The following is a 23,119-nucleotide window of genomic DNA, read 5'->3' as shown; positions in this document are numbered from 1 at the left end:
TCCCCCACAATTTATAGTTCCGCTGCTCTTTCGTTTTTCTAAAAATTAGAGAAGTTGAATTTACGGCTACACCCCCGCCTCGGGCAATTTTTTTTTTACGCCCACTTCAAGATGGCGGACAGTTACCGTGACAGACTGGTAACTAGCAAGTCAACTAGAGTGACACAACATTACTTCCGGTAAATTCGCAATCGCTTTCGCGTGTTTCCACGGCTTCTCAAGACGTTGTTTTTACCTGTTTTTACACTGAGACACGAGACATCATTAGCGAAATGTAACTTTAATGAGCTGAGATCAATTAAAGTGCGGATAACCTTGTGAAGAATACTTCTCAAATCCCCTCCAAACATTTTTATAGTCTGTAGCGTATCGAGCCCCTTTCGACGGCTAACCCAACCTCTACTACCTTTAAAAAATATGTCTCGTACTTTTATAGAGTCACCATTCCTTGAGTACACTTCAAAGCTCAGAAGACATTTTTCTGGTGGGCGTAACACGAAATCGGTTTTCATTTTACGCCCACTTTTTGGGCCCACGGAAACTAACGAGGAAACTGGGCATGAAAAAAGTGCGCTCGTTCGTTGGGAAGCTGGTAACTAAGAGATATGTAAGTTTTGGCGGCAAAATTGTTTTTATACGCGGTAATTTGTCACACTCGTGGAAAATTCGTCTATTTCTCTGTTTACACTAGTTTTCTGTGCGATCGATTGGACATGGCGTTATCAGGACTCATAAACATTGGAAACACCTGTTTTGTTAACTCAGTTAACAAAAACTTGTCAACTCAGTTGACAAGTGAGTGTCAGTTAAACCTATACCTTATACAGCTAGACATAAAACATGATTAAACCAATACTTCATAGAGTAATGATACACTTCCACTAAAGGCTGGTGGTCTATTTTTAGTGGTGCCTCTCACTTCCATGAAGAAATTGGAGGAGAGCTAACCAGTACAGGTTTCCATACATGCAATTATTAAAATAATACAAAAATAACAAATAATAAAAAAAAAAATAACAAATGAATAGATTAATGTCACAAATGTGAATCATGGCTGCCCCTAATGACTTTCCAGCACCATGTTATAACCAACTGGCAGGATGCTGACCAATGAAGGCTATTTACAAACTGTAGAGTAGTTGAATTTGAGACTATGGAAGAAAAATCCAGTCGGAGTGGCAGGGTGGAAGATTTGACCCCTAGCGGCCTAACTAATAGGCCACGCCTAGTGATTAGTAGGCTTCCCATTGAGAAGTATTCTAGTTACTATAACAAACAAAAATAATAGTGCCCATGTTTGCATGAGGTATGTGACAGTAGTAATTTTGCACAGATAAACAAAGTCAATATCTCCAAATATGCTATTTTATTCTCCACTTCAGTAAAGTGTACAATGTGCCGACATGTCAGCAGAAGAGCAATCACAGTATTGACATACAGGTACATGTAACAGTTAACTTGCAATTTTCAATAACAGGTGGAATCTGAAATACAAAATACCACATGAGCAGATGGTTGCGTTTTTTCCTGCCATCAATCAAACAAAGTGGATCAAAATCCACCAATCACCGTGCACGAACGTGACCTTTTGATCCTGTTACTTTGTTTCTAAAGCTTCCAGTGCGGTCATTGACGGTAGCGAAAAATGCAACTGTCGGCAGTGATTTCAATTTCAGATTTTGCATGTTATAGCAAAGCACAGTAATCAACAATGATGGGCTATGCATTAAGGATTTGTGTCAATCATCAAGAATTTTGGTCATATTTATGCAAACAGTTACTACATTTTAATATTAACAATTTATTCAATTTTCTTATTTACAGTTCCCCGTTTCCTATCATGGCCTCTTAACCATCACCATACATAGTCAAATGGAATTATCTTTCCTTATTATAAAATAGGGGTCCTCCCAATCACTGGTTGAAGCACTCAATAATACACAGACAGAAATTCTTGATGGGGACAACCGATGCTTCTGCGAAAGGTTAGGAAGTCATGAATTTGCAATATGTCTCACAGAGATCATATTGGATTGTGTTTGCATGTGCCCACAATACCTATTGTGCTTGGTGTTGTACACAGTGTAATGAGCTGACCAGGGCTGAGAAAGACCAATTTGTTAGTAAATGGCCCAAAGTCCTCACATTCCATTTAAAAAGGTAGGTTTATTTCGAGGAATTGATTTTGAAAGTTACATAATTTGGTGGAGATTTTTGTCTTAGCTTCTTGTATTTAATACCTGAACTCTAAAGACAAGGGATCCTTTTTTCCCTAATATTCGCAATAATATATTGCAGATTTGAGAGAACAGGAAATAACAAATTGAGGAAGAAATTGATATACCCTGCATGGTTTGACTGCTTACTACTGAATGAGCCATCAAAGGTATAATTATTTTTGATACAATAAGAAAGTAAAATATAATTTTGCTAGAAAAGCTGTAAGCAGTGACCTACCCTAATTATTGTCTGTACTATTATTACCTGTATATAGCTTTATTTTAAGAATATTAGTATTATTAAAGTTGAACCTCCACCAATGCACAGCTCCCGTAAGTGGACACCTCTCAAAAGCAGACACCTATGCTTGGTCCCAAAGGTGTCCGCTTATGGGAAGTGTTCACTTATGGGAAGTTTGATTGTAGTTATTTTGATCTCTACAAACAAAAAGGAAAAGTGATGAAATAGTCCACTTAGCTTGAAAGAAATACTCTCTTGTATTTATTTTGGTTGGTTGTTTAACTGTAACTCTATAGAAAAGATGTATAAATTCATACTTTCCTTGTTTCCATGGTAACATTTGTGAAAGTTTTGGGATAACCTGAAACAGGCCACTAGCTGATGAAACACTCGCCTTCTGCTCATGTTTCCCACAACTTCCACTTGTCATATCCATCCCCATTTATGGAAATTGATTCAGGTTAGAATTAACAACATTACAGTCTGCAGGCTCCCTGACAGTGACCACCTCTTTTAACCAACCACTTTTCCTGACATTAAATAGGAGGTTGCCCATACCAGTATTTGAGAGGTTCCACTGTATTACCATTTAAATGCTTATCTAAGAAAGGGAACACAACTATAGAAATAGTTAAGATTATGCCTTCTCTAATTGTTTATACCATAATTTTTTGTTTACATAGAACAGCAATATGTACGAGTTGCAAAGTGTTGTAGTACATAGTGGTACTAAGTGCAAATGTGGCCACCATTATAGCTACTGCAAGGTGGACCAGAGGTGGTTCTGTATGAATGATGAAGTGGTATGTCAAAGCCAGATAAATACATACAGTTTCTTTAATCCTCCACAAGGTTAATACAAGTACAGTATCAAACCTTGATGTACTTTAACATTTTTTTTGCAGGTTTCTTGTGTATCAGATAATGAAGCTCTTGGCTTGGGCAAGAGGCTTATCTTCTTTTTTACGTCCTTCAAAATAATCATGATACAAAAGAGGTTAGCCTTTATTTAAAAGGAGGGATCCCAGCCTAAAAAGATGTGCGTGTGTGTAGGGCCTGAGGGGTTGGGGGGGGGGGGGGGCATCGGTACAATTTAGGGACAGGACAATCAATAATTTTGCCAACAATAGAACAAGGCCAATATCCTGCCATCTTGACCCAAGCTTGGCCAATAAAAGATTTATTATTATATGGCTTTACTATTGATTCTGCATGCATGGGTGCATTGGTAACAGGTAATCCTAAGTGGGCAAGATGGCTCCATCTTGATCACACGAGTATCCAATCAGAGCACAGGATTCACTTCATCTTGCAAGCGATGCAATAAAATTCCAAATTATACAGTTATATAGTTATTGTGGATTCCAAGCAGGGGTGACAAGTTACAAACAAGATCAGAATAACAGCCAGCATTACTGAATTACTTTGTTAGTTATTAGCAGGCAGACGGTGTACACCAGAAAAATGTGTAAGAGGAAGCAACTCAAAATGTAGTCTGCTTCAATGGACAATCTGCGCCAGCAGTTATTGTCAGCCGCGCATGCGTATCACGCGCGTCTCCTCGTGGGCTTGCTAATTTACTCCGCCATCTTGTAAAAGGCTTTGTTGTTCTTAGTAAAGTGTTTGTTGTTCGCTTACTTCGTGTCGTCTCTCCTCATTACTGGCGTGGTGGCAGCCGTTGGAACTTACCCTCGTCTCGTACTTAGAGACAGCCAGCTCATAACGGATCGTCGACCGATTTCCAAGCGAGGAACTAGCGAAACAGCTTAGTCGATAGCTGTATCAACAATACACAAAGACTCACAGCTTAGTACACATTCTGCCTTTTCTCCGTTCATTCAAGAGCACGAAATGAATCCAAGAGCACCAAAGCAGTGGTCCTTAACCAAACAGGAAACGATAACGTCGTTTGAAGCCTGGAGACAAAATCTTCAGTACATTCTTTCCCTCGACCGCAACTTCGCGGGTTTTCTCGCTGATGGCGTAACATGGTTGAAGAAATCCCCTGGCAGCCCTGGTCGCGGCCTCCAGGACGACCCGGAATCCGTACCTCAAGCTTCTCGTAGAACTGCACAACAAAAGTGTACCCATCTTGAATTAATGCTCGGACAAATTGCGAACTATTGTCCCGTAATTTCTCGTAACACCATTGTCAAGAACTCAACCTCCATGAACTCCATCTGGCAAGCGATTCGCCTTCACTTCGGTTTCCAGTCAACCGGCGCTCACTTTCTCGACTTCAATAACATCACACTTGCCCCTGCTGAGCGCCCTGAGGATCTTTATCAACGTCTAATGTCCTTTATCGAAGACAATTTGTTATTGGCAAATGGAAGTATCTCACACCATGGCGAGGTTCCCGGCGCCGACGAGGAAATGTCTCCTACTCTCGAAAATATTGTAGTCCTCACATGGTTGAGATTAGTCCACCCTGAGCTCCCCAATTTGGTCAAGCAACGCTACGGTACCGAGCTCCGGTCCAAGTCTCTTGCAACCCTCAAACCTGAAATTTCTCAAGCATTGGATTCCCTCTTGGAAGAGATCAACAGCAACGCCGATGCTAAAATCTTGCGTTCAACAGCATCGACGTTCAGACAGCCGCCTCTGAGGGGTTCTTATAACCGCTTCCAAAAGGCATCCACTAAACCACAAGTCAAGTCTTGCCCCTTGTGTAAGCAGGCTGGACGTAATGACCGTCACTTCCTCAGTCAGTGCACTTACCTACCTGCTGAAGACCGCGCTTTCCTCGCCAAAGCACGCCTTGCAAGTTGCATCGATGACGAAGATGACCCCACCGATTCTGATTTCTTCTGTTCACCTGATGTGGAGGACTTCGCTTCTTCTCCCCATTCCTCGGCCAGGGTTGTGTCTCGACGCGTGAGTACAAAGCAGTCCCCCAATTTCAATGCCTTCTACCGTCACCACTCACTTAAACTCACCTTGGACACTGGTGCCGAAACCAGCATGATCAAGGCCTCTGTCGCTCGTAGCATCGACGCTCCCATCGTAAAATCTTCCCAGCAGGCCCTACAAGCAGATGGAGTTACGCCTCTCGTTGTTGTTGGCGAGACTCACCTCACTCTTTCTCGAGCTGGCACGTGCCTGACCCTTGATGCCCTTGTAGTGGAAGACTTAGATGTTGATGTTTTAGCTGGAACCCCATTTATGATCACTAATGACATATCCGTTCGCCCAGCAAAGGGACAGGTTCTTATCCAAGGCTCCGAAATACTGGCCTACCATCCCGAGTCAAGTGCCAGTTCCCAGGCTCACGCCGTCCGCCGCACCCAGTCTTATGTGTTACGCTCGTCCTCACCTACAACAGTGGTCCTCCCTGGGGAATATCTTGAGCTGAGCCTACCACCTACCATGGATCCTGATTGTACTTTAGCCATAGAATCCCGTACTGATGCACCATCCAACAAATACTCCAAAGGTTCACATCTTTGGCCTCAGCCCCAAATTGTGGACGCAGTCGCTAGCAGAGTTCGATTAGTCAACGACACTGCTGAGCCAAGGACAGTCCGTCGCCACGAACATCTCTGCCAAGCTCGTCACACCACAGCCGCGGTTCCCACTTCCCCTGTCGGACCACACCCACCACCTTCCCACCCTGGTGGAAGCTGCTCACCCCAGTCTGGGTTCTTCTCAGATGCTGTCGTCATTGACCCTGACAACATCTTACCCGACACCTTCCGCAACAAGTTCCGCGAAATGCTCCAGACTCATGACGCAGTCTTTAATCCTGAAATTGTTGGTTACAACGGCATGGCCGGTCCTGTCCAAGCCTCTGTTAATATGGGACCAGTGCAGCCTCCGCAACGCAAAGGCCGTGTTCCCCAATATTCCCGTGACAAGCTGGTTGAACTGCAGCAGAAATTTGATGAGTTGGAACAATGCCAGGTCTTCCGTCGTCCGGAGGACATCGGAGTTACCGTTGAATACCTCAACCCTTCATTCCTCGTTAAAAAACCCTCCGGCGGTTTTCGTCTGGTTACAGCCTTCACAGACGTGGGGCGCTACAGCAAACCACAACCCTCCTTGATGCCCGACGTTGACTCCACTCTCCGCACCATTGCCCCATGGAAGTACATAATCAAGTCTGACCTCACCCGTGCCTTTTACCAGATACCTCTATCAAAGGCCTCCATGAAATACTGCGGCGTGGCCACTCCGTTTCGCGGCATCAGGGTATATACCAGGTCAGCCATGGGCATGCCCGGTTCAGAGACTGCATTAGAGGAATTAATGTGTCGTGTTCTTGGCGACTTCCTCCAAGAGGGATGTGCTACAAAACTCGCCGACGACCTTTATTGTGGTGGTGATACCCCGCAGGAGCTTATCGCTAACTGGTCTCGTATACTTGACGCCCTTGCCCGGTGTAACCTCCGCCTTTCTGCTACTAAGACTGTCATATGCCCCAAAACAACCACCATATTGGGTTGGATCTGGTCACAAGGCTCCTTATCTGCAAGCCCCCACCGCATTGCCGCACTCGCAACCTGCCTCCCTCCTGAGTCCGTGAAAGGCATGCGTTCCTTCATCGGTGCATACAAAGTCCTTAGCCGTGTCCTCCCTCACTGCGCACAACTTGTGGACCCACTTGAATCATCCTTGGCCGATCTACAATCTCATGACCACATTCAGTGGAATGACAACCTTCGTCAGAAATTCTCCGCAGCACAGGATGCCCTTAACACACACAAGTCCATCGTCCTTCCTCGTCCCTCTGACCAGCTTTGGATTGTTACTGATGGCTCAGTCACCCGACGTGGTCTCGGAGCCACCTTGTACGTTACACGCCAGGACCGCCTTCTCCTTGCCGGCTTCTACAGCTCTAAACTACGCAAGCATCAGGTCACATGGCTACCATGCGAGGTCGAAGCGCTGTCTATAGCCGCTGCTGTTAAGCACTTTAGCCCCTTCATAATCCAATCCACGAACCGTGCCTGCGTTCTGACAGATAGCCAGCCCTGCGTCCAAGCCTTGCAGAAACTTTGCCGAGGTGAATTTTCTGCCAGTCCACGCGTTACCTCCTTCTTGACCACGGTCAGCCGATACCAAGTTAGCATCCAGCATCTTGCTGGCGCCGCCAATTTACCCTCTGACTTTGCCAGTCGCAATGCTCCTGACTGTACTGAACCGAACTGCCAAATTTGCTCTTTCGTGCACGAATCAGAGTCTTCAGTTGTACGTGGCATCTCCGCTCAAGAAGTCCTTGATAACACCAAGCGCCTACCCTTCACTAACAGACCTGCATGGTTCAGTGTTCAAAACGAGTGCCCCGATCTACGGCGTGTCTGCGCTCACTTGAAACAGGGCACCCGCCCTTCCAAGAAACTGACCAACATCCGAGACGTTAAGCGCTACCTTAATGTCACTTCCATTTCCAAGGATGGCCTGCTCATTGTTCAGCGTCAACAACCACTCTCCCGCCCTATTGAGTTGATCGTCGTACCTCGTTCCGCACTTGATGGCCTACTTACTGCTATTCACCTCAAGCTTGACCACCCCTCTAAGCACCAACTTCAAATGGTCATACAGCGTCACTTCTTTGCCCTGGATATGAGTGCTGCTATCGCTCGAGTATCAGACTCCTGCCACACTTGTGCCTCACTCAAGAAGTTCCCTATCCCCCTTACCAGCCAGTCGTCAGAAGATCCTCCTGAAGTCGTAGGCGTGTCATTTGCAGCCGATATCATTAGACGCTGTCGCCAATTCATCTTACTTTTGAGAGAATGTACCACCTCTTACACTGCATCGTGCCTCGTACCCGACGAGAAGAGTGATACTCTTCGTGATGCCCTTGCCCAGTTGGTAGTGGGTCTACACCCCCTCGATGGTCCCCCAGCTGTGATTCGTGTCGACCCTGCACCCGGATTCGTCTCGCTGAAAAACTTCAACGCCTTACAACATCTTGGCATCTCCGTTGAAGTTGGTCGCATTAAAAACACCAACAAAAATCCCGTTGCCGAACGAGCCGTGCTGGAGCTTGAAGAAGAGCTTTTACGCCAGGAGCCCGGCGGAGGTCCAGTTACTGAACTCAGTCTTGCCATTGCCACTGCCCGACTCAACTCGCGACTCCGCAGCCAAGGCCTGTCCTCACGGGAGCTTTGGACGCAACGGAACCAGTTCTCCAATGAGCAGATCCCTATCAATGACTTACAACACATTTTAGCGAAACAGAAAGCCCGTCAAGCCAACCATCCTTTCAGCGAAGCGGCCAAAGGCGGTTACCGGCCACGAGCTCCTGTCCCACCCTTGCAAGTTGGAGACCTCGTTTACATAAAGTCCGACCGAGACAAGTCACGCGCCCGTGACCGCTATATCATTGTTAGCATCGATGGGGAATGGTGCTTCATTAAGAAGTTCTCTGGCTCGCAACTCAGGGCTACATCTTACAAGGTGAAACTAGTCGAGTGCTACGCTGTACCACACACCCTTCCAACTCCATCATACCAGTCTGTTGTCCCTCTTGACGACGACGAATGTGAGGAGATTGCTGAACAGCCCCAGCCGTGCCAGCAGCCCTCTGCACCACCGGACCTGTTACGCCCGCCTAGCCCAGACCCTTCAGCCTCCACCCCGCACCACACCGAACGGCAAGATGACACCAGCTCCTCTGCTACTGATCCCATTCCTATCCCAGTTCCCTCCCAACCAAGACCCCAGCGGACCCGTCGACCTCCAGCATACTTACAGGAGTACATTCTCGACTAGCGTTTTAGGCTACAGTTTCAAAAATAGTTCGTTTAACTATTTGCTGCAGTGAACAGTTACGATCCGTTACAACCCTTTTTGTTAAGTTTCCTTTATTTTGTTCACGTTAGTTTTCTATTTACACAGAAGAAGAAGAAGTTGCGCCAGCAGTTATTGTCAGCCGCGCATGCGTATCACGCGCGTCTCCTCGTGGGCTTGCTAATTTACTCCGCCATCTTGTAAAAGGCTTTGTTGTTCTTAGTAAAGTGTTTGTTGTTCGCTTACTTCGTGTCGTCTCTCCTCATTACTGGCGCTGCTTGACCCCAATGTTCACTAGATTTAACCACACCATCACTAGACCCAACAGACATTACAGAAAACAGCAGTCAAGTTGACAGTATTGATGAAATTCATCCAATCCATCCCATAGCAGAAGGTCTTTAGACAAAGGTCTATGGAGTGTGCAATGATATTGTTTCAAAATTAAAGAGTGGGGATGAAAATTTTATTATGGGAGTCAGCTTGTTTGTTTCAAGGTATGAAAAACTCAAAGAAGGGAGCACCCGTAGCGTGATACCTCAAATTGCGTCTGCAATACATACTTTTGCAAGCCGTCACCTTAACAGATTCCAGACTACAACCAAAGAAAAAAGGATTAGAAAAAGAATAAAGGTGCAATCTACAGTAGCAGGCAGGAGAAGAAAGGGGATTTCCTGAAGGATGAAGAAAACTCGAGCAGACCGACCTCCAAAACCATTTGCAAGAAAGGCTGAGGATGAGGGCAATGACAGTGATGATTTTGATCGGTTTAGATTTCGTGTCAGGAAACGACCAAAGGTACAGAAAAAAAAGCATGATCTTGCAAGTAACATTGCAAAAAATCAGCAAAATTCTGGAAAGTGTTAACAATTTAGACAAGCGGTTGAGCTTAAAGAATCACAAGAGGATGTGACTGTGATTAACAAGGTTAAAGGAACACACATTCACCTACTATAAAGATGTGTTAAAATCATGTGTATTACAAACAGCATTTGAGGGAGTTTGGGAGAATTTGAAAGTTTATGCCAGGCAAAGGGCTACCCAAACTCCCTCAAGTGTCTGCATCAGTCTATGTAAACACATGCACAATTCTCTATTTACAAGTTTTGTGATTGGTTGCTTTTTGCGTACCTTGATTGCACCTGATTACCCTCTGTACAAACAGCTGTCCGTATTGAAACGAGCCGCACAAACTTGTACTCTTCATAGTTCAACATTTATGTCTTAATTCATTTCCAGTCCCTTTTCTGGTAATCTTTCATGCCCAGTTCCTCGTTAGTTTCCGCTGTCACAGTGATTTGGGCATCCCCGAGTTTTGGGCACCCCCGTGCCCAAATCCCTAGTGATATGGGTATCCCCGGTAGGGATGCACAAAACACTGACAATGTAAAATACCGCAGACTGGGGCAAGTCAATTCATTCGAAGTCTTAAAGACGAAGCGTTGTCTAAATATTTGGTTTATCAACAGAGTCGATGACTAATTGTAAATTGGCCACCGTAAAGAGATCTAAAGAAATATTCGAGTGCTGACGTTTCGAGCATTTTATAGCCCTTCAATTCGTCGATCAGACGAGGGGCTAACATTCCATATGTAATCACTCGAAAGTCTTTACGGTGGCCAATAGATTTCCCACCAAGCAGCACCACCGCATGTACAGTGTCTTTAGAAAGTGATCCCTTATCCTGTTGTCTCAATTCTAGACATTATTTTATGCGAAATGAAAACAAGACGTCGCTGAACACAGTTTCATCTGACCCTCATCTGCAATTTGTCTTTGTGTTGTTTTCCTGACTACGCGCTGAATTTAACATGTGCAAACATGTGTTTGGTACAAATCTTTCCAATGCAGGTAAACGTAGACAAATCTGGGCATTTCAAAGCCTGCTTTGTTTGGCGATTAAAAATTTAATCACTAATCAGTGAGTACATGATAATTGACGGTACAGCTGTCACGCAATATGAAGGTCGCCTGAATGTCAAGTTTTTCTGTTCTGAATTGATCATTGATGTTTACTCATTCGATGTCCAGCCCGAAATAATATAAATCACGACGGGTAAAGACGAGAATGAGATAAGGCCGTCCACTGGATCGTACAAAGAAAGAAAAACCAAAATAATACGTAAATCAGTAAGCAATCAAATGGGTATAATAACATAAAGTAATTAAGGGAAATTAATTAAACTGAAAGAAAAAATCGGGAGACCTAAATCCCTAGTGCAGCCTAATGTTATTGATCTTCCCGTCCAATATTAGTCGCTTCGTGGTAAAATCTGCCAACAGGAAACAAAATCTGGAGGGTTACTCAAGAAAAGAAATCAGCTTTAAAAATCGACTTTCTAAAGTCAACTGAGAATGAAACTGATATGGGATACCTAAATCCCTAGTGATATGGGTATCCCCGTCCAATATCGCTTCGTGGTGGAATCGGCCGACAGAAAAATATCTTCAAAGTTAAGAAGACTGAAAAGGTTCCAATGAGTACTCAAAAAAAGAAATCAGCTCTACAAATCGGCTTTCTAAAGTCAAGGAGAATGAAATATATGGGATACCTAAATCCCTAGTGATATTGGTATCCCCATCCAATATGGCTTCGAAGTGGAATCGGTTTACATAGACTGAAAACGTTCCAATAAGTACTCAAGAAAAGAAATCACCTCTACAAATCGGCTTTCTAAAGTAAAGGAGAATTAAATATATGGGATATCTAAATCCCTAGTGATATGGGTATCCCCTTCCACGGTGGCTTCGTAGTGGAGTCGGCCGACAGGAAAAATATCTGCTATAAAATAAAAATAAAAACGTTCCAATGAGTACTCAAAAAAATAAATCAGCCTTATAAATTAGTTTTCTAAAGTTATTAGTTAAGGAAAATGAAATATATGGGATACCTAAGTCCCTAGTTAGTGATATGGGTATCCCCTTCCAATATGACTGTAGTGTTTTCGGTCGTCCCCTCACCGTAGAAACGGCCTAAGGAAAAAATAAACAAGCCACGCTAATAGTTTCATTGAAAACGAGAAATCTGTTTTACAAATCAGGTTTATGAAGTACGAAGGGAGTGAAAGATTGGGGTAGATATAAGAGTATCCCCATCTCGTATTTCTACCGAAAGGGAAATAATCAGTTTACTTCCAAAAACACAGAGCAAAAGCGGGATTGCCAGGACAGCTACCTTTGTTTCATAAATCGTTCATTCTTGTTCAGGATTTTTTATTTTGGTAACTGCTCAACCACTTTCCCCTCCCCCCAAAAAATAAATGTCCACAAAAGAAGTGGCGTGACAGCGGGCAAACTGTGGGTCAAACGCAACTCTGCAGCAAGACCTAGACCAAAATAACTCCTCTTACGTTCGATACCGTTAAGGGGGAGATTTTGGGGATAAAGTATAGGCTTTAACTTGTTGTTATATTTAGGTCAAAATTGACCTAAGTTTTAGAAGCTTCTTTTGCTTGCGGATTTGAAATTGATGTCGACAAATCAATGTGGAAGAAGCATGCACGGCAGTGAAAAGCAATTCTTACCATTTCAACTTAATCCTTGTAATAATCTGGCCAGCAGTAACGCTGCTCTACCTCTTTGTATCCTTTCGTTTATCGATGTAAAACAGGAAATCCTTTTATTGATCGTACTCGAATTTTTCGCAACATTTTCCTAAAACAGGGCTTTTTTTGTTTCGTAAAAACCCCGATCGGATAGCACTGGCTTTTGACATATTCTAAAACATTTTTATTTTTAGGAATCCATCTTTCGAAAATTTTCCGAATTCTACTTGCATGTTTAGGGGATACCCAAATCACTAGTGTTTTGGGCATGGGGGGAGGGTACCGGGGGATACCGAAAACACGGCAGCCATATTGGAAGGGGATACCCATATCACTAGGGATTTGGGCACGGGGGTGCCCAAAACTCGGGGATGCCCAAATCACTGTGACAATGTCTCGTGTCTCAGTGTAAAAACAGGTAAAAACAACGTCTTGAGAAGCCGTGGAAACACGCGAAAGCGATTGCGAATTTACCGGAAGTAATGTTGTGTTACTCTAGTTGACTTGCTAGTTACCAGTCTGTCACGGTAACTGTTCGCCATCTTGAAGTGGGCGTAAAGAAAAAAATTTGCCCGCCTCGGCCCCCAGGAAAAACGGGGAAATCGTGTATCTTTTACATCTTTAGCGAGCTCGTACACGACAACGAGAACTATTCCCGTAATTGTATCCTGGCTGCAGTCAAATCTTTTTATCATCTCTCCTGAAGTGTAAAAATGAAGTGAAAAGTCGTATTTTTAAATAAATGTGCTAATTCACTGAGTTAAAGATAGGGAACTTCGAGGGTTAGATTTCGAATTGAAATTAGGGTCAATTTCAGAGGTTTATATCTGTCCTAGCCCTGATATGTTTTCTGGAGCAAAATTATAGGCGAAGTCTAAGCTTAATCCTTCCTTTTCACTCCCTCAAAGTGTATCCAGAGTAAAAAGTGCGCAGGGTATTTTGACATCGCTCACTGTCACGATTTAACTGTGACGATGACATAAATGCAAATAAAAAACCACTCAACTAAAGTTAACGTTTTTTGTCCTCGACGACAAATCTCGAACGCAGAAATTTAATATTTCAGTTTCTTTACAATGCCACGTCATTATTAAAACACAACAAAAATGTATTCACATACCGCACAGACAGGTCTATTAAATTTATCGAAAATTGAAAAAGAGCTTTGTACCCTACGTGCTTTTATTATTGTTATTTTATCCAGTCAATGACAGACGGCTTAAGTTATATCCTGTGTTCCCAGATCGTTTGGTGGTCTTTTAAAGACATATTTTATTAAGCCAATGGAGTCACATTCTCAGAATTTTCTAGCTGTCGTTGGTTTTACGAAAAGGCTAGCTGGTGCTACTTCGTAATTTTATCGAGATATTTGTCTGTCCAAAAACGAAAGGAATTTGTTTTCCGGTGTGCAAAATTTCGGGCCGACAAAATATTTTCTTTAAAACTACATCCGAATTTCTGAGGCGTAATAGCTCTCCGTCGTTTCCGAACAGATATCCACCAAAATCGTGAACAGTTGGATGGCCCTAGATTTTTCAAACATCCCGCACGCTTCTCAATTGAAGCCGGAGAATTCGACAAGTTTCGATTTATTTGACCATCTTTGAATAGTTATCAAGTTAGTGTAGAATACCTCTTTAACTGAAAAGGTTGCCGGTTAAACATTCCCAACGACAATTCTGATTTGAACTGAAGCGAGGTGTTAAAAATATGTGTATCTTATCCTTCGACAAGTGCTTTAAAACTGTCCCCGAGCTCTCTCTTATCCCACCCTGCATGGAATAGCAAAAAAACCTTCGATAAAATAGAGTAAGATTGATTACAATAACTCATGTACCTCGCCTGTTGCAGACATCTTGGATAAGGATATGGCGAAAACTGACTAATGTCCTTGTTTGGAGGCTGGATGTTATTTAAAACAAAACCAGGAAAAATCGACACCCTCACTTGTGAAGAATTAAGAATTCTATGAGCAAACAACTGATTGGAATGACATGTTATGTTCATCGAATTCGGTGTTGTTTATCACCTGATGGGACTTCTGTTAATCTTGTGATTAAACAAAGATACAACTGTGTTATGTAACTTCAGTGAGAGGTTTAACATTTCAATGACTGAATATAGTTTTAATGGTGACGATCTGCTAACTGTGTAACGAAACATACACATGGATTTCAAATATGTGGGTTTTACATATTATACGTTTATTTCTTCACCTCTACGCCGGAGCATATTACGAATTCAATCCACAATTCACTTCCACGGCTAGTTTGAATCTGCGAGCTCCGGCTCTACAGGCTGGCGCCCTAACCAATTGGGAACGTCAGTTGATGTTTACCTAATTATAAGAGAAGTTCTCGTAAAAAATTTGGACTGAAATATTTTAGGCAGATTTAGGAACATTGGATTGTGATAAAATACTTTTTTACAGAGATAAAGAAGGAGGGTATGTTCTGCCTAGCTTAAATCTGTTACCAAAAGTTCATTAATTAACAGAAAATTGAAGTGGAGTTAAAGGGAACACCAATTTAAGTAACTGAACACAGCTGGCCTCACGATTCATCCGAAAAGAATTGAAAAATATAATTGGGATCAGTTTAAGTGTTATTTGAGAGATAGTGGGATAACTGTGACATTGTTTATTGGTTTCTTCATTAAAAATAGTCCCTGTGGAATTTTTATGGGAGTAATGCTTCAAAAGCTGGTTTTTCTAAAGTGGGCGTATTCAATATGCAGAAAATCTCTCATGTGGCTGCATGTTCCGGCCCGTCCGTGCCATGCCAACGCAATGTTTAGCATAACACTGTTGTCTATCAGTTGTTTATCATATGATGACGTGTTCCTACGTTATCTATGATCCGTGAATATAAATATATGAAACATGTATAAATGAAATACCGTTTAATTATTAAAGTATCCGAATAAGGACCAAATTTAATAAAAACAATGTTGAAACTTTTACTTTAAAATGAGTCTATTTTTATTGTAGTCTTTCAAATAGACCATTGTATTTGCACATATTTCTTTATACAAAATCATTGAGCTAAGCACCCGTTACGTTGAGGAAATCTTTTAAAAACATCGGTTTTCAAGTGAACAGTGACAGACATGTTTCCTCTAATGATTAGATAAGATTTGCCAACCCTATTTTTGACCTATAGTTCCTGTTCTATGATTTCACCGCTTTATTGTTTGGCTAAAGGAATTAGCCGTTTATTGAAGCTTAACGCCAAAAAAACTCGCCGACTCAAAGCTCCTCACGTTGATAAGAGGCAGGTTCTATCTTCCTTATAGGTAGCAGCAGAAAGGCAACCCTTGCCGTCCGCCACCTCTACCTTTTCCACCATGGAAAAAGCAACAGGAAAAGTTGCTGGAACTTTGGATGATCTGGGCGGTGGATCTGACAAAGCAAAACAGATGCAGGGAACATGAGTATTGACAGTTTTGATTTTGATTTGTATAAAAAGCACCGGACTCTAACACCAGCTGCAGCCAAGAGCACTCTTGAGCTGACTGGACACCATTTTTCTCTACCACGTGTTGCCTTCTTTGGACTTGGTGGCCGTCTAATTAAACTGGCCTTGTTTGTTTACTATTTTCCCTTTTCTTTATATGTGTTAATTGCCCGAGGGGTAGGCGGGGGAAGTACTCCCAATAACGGCCTAAACAGGGAAGCCTTACCCAAAAGAGGTATCTTTTTTAGGCTGGAGGTTGGGATTTTACAAGGTTAAGTATAGAAAATGATAGAGAAAACTGTGATTTACTTGAGATATTTAAAAGGGCCTTTACAGATATGTCGTACTGATCCAACAAAATGAGTTGCAGTTTCAACTGTATGCATGTGAACGTGGTATCATTTTCTGTGGCAGGCCAGATAAAAGGGTTACCTTTTTTGTCAAAAATTGTATATGTAATAAGGTAACGGTTTGGACCTTGGGGTCGAGCCTCCCCGTGTAAAACTTTGTTGTATACCCCCTTCTCCACTCAGTTCCCGAGTTATTTAATTAACTGTATATCTCTGAAAGCGACTATCGTTGAAAGATTCTAAATGATATATAAAAAAACATTCCAGAAAAATACACACACTTTTGAATTTGAAAGACATCAGTTCGGATACAACCGTATCATCATCAGTTTCGGGATGTTGAATGGGAGCGACCCTCACTCAACAAACAGCTCAGCTCCTCTTTAAAAATGAAACAAAGTGGGAAATGAAATTTTTTACCCCCACACAAATTTGGCATGCAAAGAGACATTCAAGGGGGATGTCCCAAAACGCCCTTGACAACCTTGTTTCATTATTACATATCAGATATTTGTTGGCACCACAAACTCCAATTTTGAGCTCAGATACTGCAGTGAAAAGTGCCAACTGAAATGTAAAACACCATTTCTTCAGTCTGTTAATACACTACAACTTAAAACTTATACCAAAGTTAAAACATTTATTCGACTTTTCAAAAATATATGTGGCTTGGGTTTTATAATTTATAAATAATTAAACGGTCAATGACGCAGACAGTGTGTTAGCCATTTTGGTTGATGGGCAAAACAGACAACATATTTTCTTGAATTTCTCTTACAGTACATCAGTTCTAGAAATGAAAATATATTGCTAGTTTACAGTAGACGTTGTAATTGCTACATCTGTAAAAAAATTCTGCGGGGCATACTTATTTTATTCCTTGGAAAAACGAGAAAAAAGGCTAAAAAATGGATTTCCCATATTTTGACATAATAACTGAACGTGGTGATTCGCCAGTAAAACGTTAAAAAACCGAAACGGCCTTGAATTTAAGAAAATATTACGTACTGATTAAATTTCTGATGAATCCATCTCTTAATGACTGTTACTTTTATAACAACTTCAAGCAAAGTAAAGCTTACTTTATGGTTTCGTCGAATTCTGCACGTTTTGACATAAGTTGAAGGAGTCCTTGCTTACTACAAATCATTCCAACTGTGCAAATTTAAAATTCCTGACTTCTGAACATTTTCTTGCTGTTTTCAAGGCTGTGTACTTTTCTCAAATGTTTAATATATCTCATATTATCTAGAGATATATAGATAAATAAACATTTAGACCCTCAAAGGGTTTTTGACCTAATCAAAGGCTCCTGTGAGCCAACTCGTGAATGAAGAAGTAAATAATGGCAATGGAAATAATGTGACCAGGGAATATGTTAAGCCTGGTGAATAAATGAGAATGATGTATTTATCAGTAAATGACACAGGCATACTCGGGAAAAAATCCGAGTGCTCCTATTAGGGTTCGAACCTAAGAGCTTCCGATTACTAGTTCGGATGCTCTACCACTGAGCTACAGGAGACTCGTGGGAGCTAAGGCCATTAAACTAGGTTCATGGGACAAACATCCTGTATACTGCTACGATTTGAATGTCAATATGTGGCATATGCGCAATGGAAATAATGTGATGGAATATGTTAAGCCTGGTAAATAAATGTGAATGATGTATTAATCAGTAAATGAGCGGACAGATATACTCAAAAAAAAAACCAAGTGCTCAGGAAGCTTCAGGAGTATTAGGAGTCGCACCTAGGACCTTCAGATTACTACTCCAGATGCTCTACCACTGAGCTAGTTAATGATACAGGGTTGACTGCTCTAAGAACTTTCATTGGCAACTGAAGACATTCATTTAGAATCGAAACTGCAGTCTTGCCTCAGAAACAACACTAAACCACTTGTCAGAAGAAATCGCTCAAGCATCCTAGAGACTCGCATGACAGTTACCGACTGTCTTAGCTTTGAATATCTGCTGGATGCGAGCTAACGCACAAAACAATGGAGATACACGTCAGCTCTAAGAACATAATACATAAGTCTTTCAGTCACGAAGCAACAGAGATGAAAACAACTGCAAGAGGCCAAAGCTCTCGAAAGCAAAAGACAACAATGATCAACTTTTTAAAGACGTGGATCTGTTAGACTCTCATATACGTGATAAACGAACAGCCTGCAATCTCACTGCCAGCGGATTACTAGAAACCATCACGAAAAAACCGACCTCTACATCCTTTATCGAAAATCCAACTCGAAATCCTAACTCAGAAGTTAGTTTGACTAGTTTGTCTCAACTAAAACTAGAAACAGTCTTCAAACAAAGTGCACAGCTGGATTGACGAACGTTAATACCACTGATGGCAAAAGCGGAAATCAGAAAGCGCTTGATCTTTACAAATCTCGGGACGTGATAGACCGTAAAAAAGAGCAAATGTTATCCATAACTAATCGTGTGACCAGCTGACTGTTGTTGGTTCAAATTAATGACCTGAAGCACTCGATTATCAAGTCTCGGGCTCGATTTTCTCCGGTACAGGGTCTCGAGCTCGGATTTTCGAAAATTGTTTGGTCTCGGTATCGGCGATTCTCGGATTTTACCATTCGCTACTCCTAATCTTGGCCGCGAAGGGTACAGGTTCTATTCTATGTTATCCTGGGTGTCATGTGGACATGATTAGGCAGGTAATACTTCATCACCGGCCGTTTTCTCCGTCGTGGAAATGGGATCTCTGTTTCAGATGTATGCGGCTACAGGTATTAATTACCTTAAGAAATCTATAAACACTAACGGTTGTCGTATATCTTTCCACAGTAGCAGCGTATTATAGTGGTTAAATTAATGGCTCTAGTGATCGATATTATTATTAAGACGAGAATTGTTGCAAACCTGAAAGTTTTTTTTTTTTTTCGCTTACCACAAGTACATCATCTTTTTACATAAGAAGAAGAAGAAGAAGAACAAGAACAAGAACAAGAAGAACAAGAACAAGAACAAGAAGAAGAAGAACAAGAAGAAGAAAAAAAGAGAGAAAAATTAAAGTTGGACCCTGACTCGAACTTCGTTCGTGACTCGAGCCTGACTCGCGCTACGAGTAAATTAAGACAAATGTATGGAAATGTCAAAACGCAACTAAATGCCTTCTAGCACAGCTACATTCCTCAGTTATTTTCTGTAAAATCCTTTGCATAGTGCCAAAAGTTTTCAATTCATGTTGTTTTTATAAGCGATGTTTTATGAAAATCATTTGACATCGGATTTCCACACAAACACTGTTATTACAAGACGTCTTTGCCTACTAGTCAAAATGGCCTCGAAAACCGTGATAAGGTCTATTCGATACTGCAAATGCGATATTAGAAATCTATCGTGAAATTGTTAAGTTATCGATACGGTACAGCAAAGCCATGGAAACTTGTGCACTTCCTACAGAAACAGTGGAAAGGCTGCCAAATAATAAAGAGTTAAACTGCACAGTTTTCGTTAGTATCTGATCGCTATTCACATTACCTTTTTTATCAGTTGTTTCGGAATGCTCCTTCGCAGCTAGAAGTGAGGTTTCATCCAGGTGCACGATCTGTGCAAACAAATATGGAATGTCAGGGGCACTCAACAAGAACATTAAAGCGAAAAACACTTACATGTAAGAGCTATACTGACAGCAAATATCAAAAATTCCACAACAGATGGCAAATTTCACATTTAATTTTGTTTTACCTAAATTTTCTCCACAATTTATAGTTCCGCCGCTGTTTCGCTTTCCTAAAAATTAGAAAAGTTGAATTTACGGCTACACCCCCGCTTCTGCCCCCAGGAAAAACGGGGAAATCGTGTATCTTTTACATCTTTAGCGAGCTCGTACACGACAACGAGAACTATTCCCGTAATTCTATCCCGGCTGCAGTCAAATCTTTCTATCATCTCTCCTTAAGTGTAAAAATGAAGTGAAAAGTCGTATTTTTAAATAAATGTGCTAATTCACCGAGTTAAAGATAGGGAACTTCGATGGTTAGATTTTTACTGAGGTGAAGTCTAAGCTAAATCCTTCCTTTTCACTCCTCAAAGTGTATCGAGAGTAAAAAGTGCGCAGGGTATTTTGACGTGGCTCACTGTCTCGATTTAACTGTCACGATCACATCAATGAAAAAAAAATCCACTCATCTAAAGTTAACGTTTTTTGTCCTCATCGACAAATCTCGAACGCAGAAATTTAATATTTCAGTTTCTTTACAACAACAACAACAGTTTATTCAGCATTTCCATATGTTTACATGGCATTACCGACTTAATAGAGCTATGTAATATAAAATTATAGTTTGTATTTGAATAATTAAATTAACATTTGTTGTCGTATTAACACTGAGTCATAAATATAAGCAGCGATTGTCCTACAGACAAAAGGATCAACGTTGTTAAAAAGAAACAAAATTTTTGAATTATTGTCTAGATCATTAAAATGCCACGTCATTATAAAATCATTACAATGAAATCATTACAATGCCACGTCATTATTAAAACACAACAACAATGTATTCACATACCGCACAGACAGGTCTATTAAATTTATCGAAAATTGAAAAAGAGCTTTGTACCCTACGTGCTTTTATTATTGGTATTTTATCCAGTCAATGGCAGACGGCTTAGGTTTTAATTATCTTCTGAGTTCCGGCAGATCGTTTGGTGGTCTTTTAAAGACATATTTTATTAAGCCAATGCAGTCACATTCTCAGAATTTTCTAGCTGTCGTTTGTTTTACGAAAAGGGTAGCTGGTGGTACCTCGTAATTTTATCGAGATATTTGTTCATTAAATTTATCCAAACTTGAAAAAGAGCTTTGTACCCTACGTGCTTTTATAAGTGTTCTTTTATCCAGTCAATGGCAGACGGCTTAAGTTATATCCTGTGTTCCCAGGTCGTTTGGTGGTCTTTTAAAGACATATTTGTGTAAGCCAATGCAGTCAGATTCTCAGAATTTTCAAGCTGTCGTTTGTTTTACGAAAAGGCTAGCTGGTGCTACTTCGTATTTCTATCGAGAGATTTTTCTGTCCGAAAACGAAAGGAATTTGTTTTCCAGTGTGCAAAACTTTGGGCCGACATCATATTTTCTTTAAAACTACATCCGAATTTCTGAGGCGAAATAGCCATCCGTCGTTTCCGAACAGATATCCACCAAAATCGTGAACTGTTGGATGGCCCTAGATTTTTCAAAACATCCCGCACCCTTCTTAATTGAAGAGAATTCGACAAGTTTCGATTTATTTGACCATCTTTAAATAGTTATCAAGTTAGCGTGGAATACCTCTTTAACTGAAAAGGTTGCCGGTAAAACATTTCCAACGACAATTATCTGAACTGAAGCGAGGTGTTAAAAATATGTGTATCTTATCCTTCGACAAGTGCTCTAGTCCTGTCCCAGAGCTCTCTCTTATCCTTCGACAAGTGCTCTAGTCCTGTCCCAGAGCTCTCTCTTATCCCACCCTGCATGGAATAGCAAAAAAAACTTCGATAAAATAGAGTAAGATTGATTATAATAACTCACATGTACCTCGACTGTTGCAGACATCTTGGACAAGGATATGGCGAAAACTGACTAATGTCCTTGTTTGGAGGCTAAATGTTATTTAAAACAAAACCAGGAAAAATCGACACCCTCACTTGCGAAGAATCAAGAATTCTATGAGCAAACACCTGATTGGAATGGCATGTTATGTTTAGTGAATTCGGTGTTGTTTATCACCCGATGGGACTTTTGCTAATCTTGTGATTAAACAAACATACAACTGTCATGTAACTTCAAGGGGAAGTATCACGAAAATTTGCTGTCATTTCAAAACCCAAAAATGTTTGACTGTCAGCAGAAACAACGAAAGAGACAGGCCAGAGACAGGGTTGGCTGGTTTGGATTGAAACTTGAAAAATATTAGGCTAATGTTTTTCAAGTTCTCGCATGTTTGTTTCCAAAATGCGCTAGAACAGATCACAAGTTGTTTCTTTCAAGAATTAAGTTGATTTCTTTCCTCTCGTGATTCTATAATTGTTTGGCAGCTGATTGAAGGTCTCGTGTCATCATTTTTAACAAAAGATATAAAAAACCCCATGATACTTCCCCTTTCAGCGGAGAGGTTTAACATTTCAGCGTACTTTGGTTTTGGTTTTACGACACTCAATTGGAAACTGCTCTAACTGGGATATTGTTTATTGGTTTCTTTACTAAAAATAGTCCCTGTGGAATTTTTAAATTTTTATGGGAGCAATTCTTCAAAAGCTGGTTTGTCTAAAGTGGGCGTATTTAATATGTCGAAAATCTCTCATGTGGCTGCATGTTCCGGCCCGTCCGTGTCATGCCAACGCACAGTTTGGCATAACACTATTGACTAATAATATAATAATAATAATAATAATAATAATAATAATAATAATAATAATAATAATAATAATAACAACAACAACAAGTCTCAAATCTGGATAGCCGAGCACAAGTGCCCTTTTAATTGGGGAGACTAACAAAAAATTTAAAGTAAAATCTATTCAACTAAGATTAAGTAAAGTTAAGAAAACCTAATAATTAATTAT

General features: G+C 41.1%; 2 protein-coding genes and 2 long non-coding RNA genes across 15 annotated transcripts in view; 2 read left to right on the top strand and 2 right to left on the bottom strand.

Annotated features, from left to right (window-relative positions):
* The window catches only part of LOC146480863 (uncharacterized), a 69,598-nt gene that overhangs the window by 29,766 nt on the left and 16,713 nt on the right, over positions 1-23,119 (bottom strand). Inside the window, exons 1-3 of one of the 12 annotated variants that reach the window (XR_014864630.1) lie at positions 22,086-22,291; positions 20,057-20,123; positions 15,630-16,143 (exon numbers count right to left, since the gene is read on the bottom strand). The exons of 2 other annotated variants lie outside the window; for them this stretch is intronic. This is a non-coding gene — a long non-coding RNA (uncharacterized LOC146480863). Of the gene's footprint in view, positions 1-14,580; positions 14,781-15,629; positions 16,144-20,056; positions 20,124-21,845; positions 21,894-22,085; positions 22,293-23,119 lie in introns of those variants that run through there. 9 more of the 12 variants (XR_014864635.1, XR_014864624.1, XR_014864628.1 and 6 more) reach the window with 9 other exon arrangements.
* LOC146480864 (uncharacterized) lies at positions 1,350-12,060 on the bottom strand. Its single transcript, XR_014864620.1, has 2 exons — positions 10,330-12,060; positions 1,350-3,430 (listed from the first exon to the last, which is right to left on the bottom strand). It is a non-coding gene; the product is annotated as an uncharacterized LOC146480864 (long non-coding RNA).
* On the top strand, positions 1,997-3,967 carry LOC146480866 (ubiquitin carboxyl-terminal hydrolase 17-like protein D). Its single transcript, XM_085109202.1, has 4 exons — positions 1,997-2,160; positions 2,299-2,386; positions 3,144-3,263; positions 3,366-3,967. The coding sequence occupies exons 1-4, from the start codon at positions 1,997-1,999 to the stop codon at positions 3,471-3,473; spliced, it is 480 nt and encodes a 159-aa protein (XP_084965328.1). The 3' UTR covers positions 3,474-3,967.
* LOC146480865 (uncharacterized) lies at positions 3,973-9,443 on the top strand. The gene has a single exon (XM_085109201.1). It carries the CDS (start codon positions 4,312-4,314, stop codon positions 9,178-9,180), a length of 4,869 nt encoding a protein of 1,622 aa, XP_084965327.1. The 5' UTR covers positions 3,973-4,311; the 3' UTR covers positions 9,181-9,443.

Source organism: Pavona decussata, unplaced genomic scaffold, assembly GCF_977016875.1.
Source record: "Pavona decussata unplaced genomic scaffold, jaPavDecu1.1 SCAFFOLD_52, whole genome shotgun sequence".
NCBI classification, from domain to species: Eukaryota; Metazoa; Cnidaria; class Anthozoa; order Scleractinia; family Agariciidae; genus Pavona; species Pavona decussata.
This window is presented reverse-complemented; position numbering and strand designations above follow the sequence as displayed.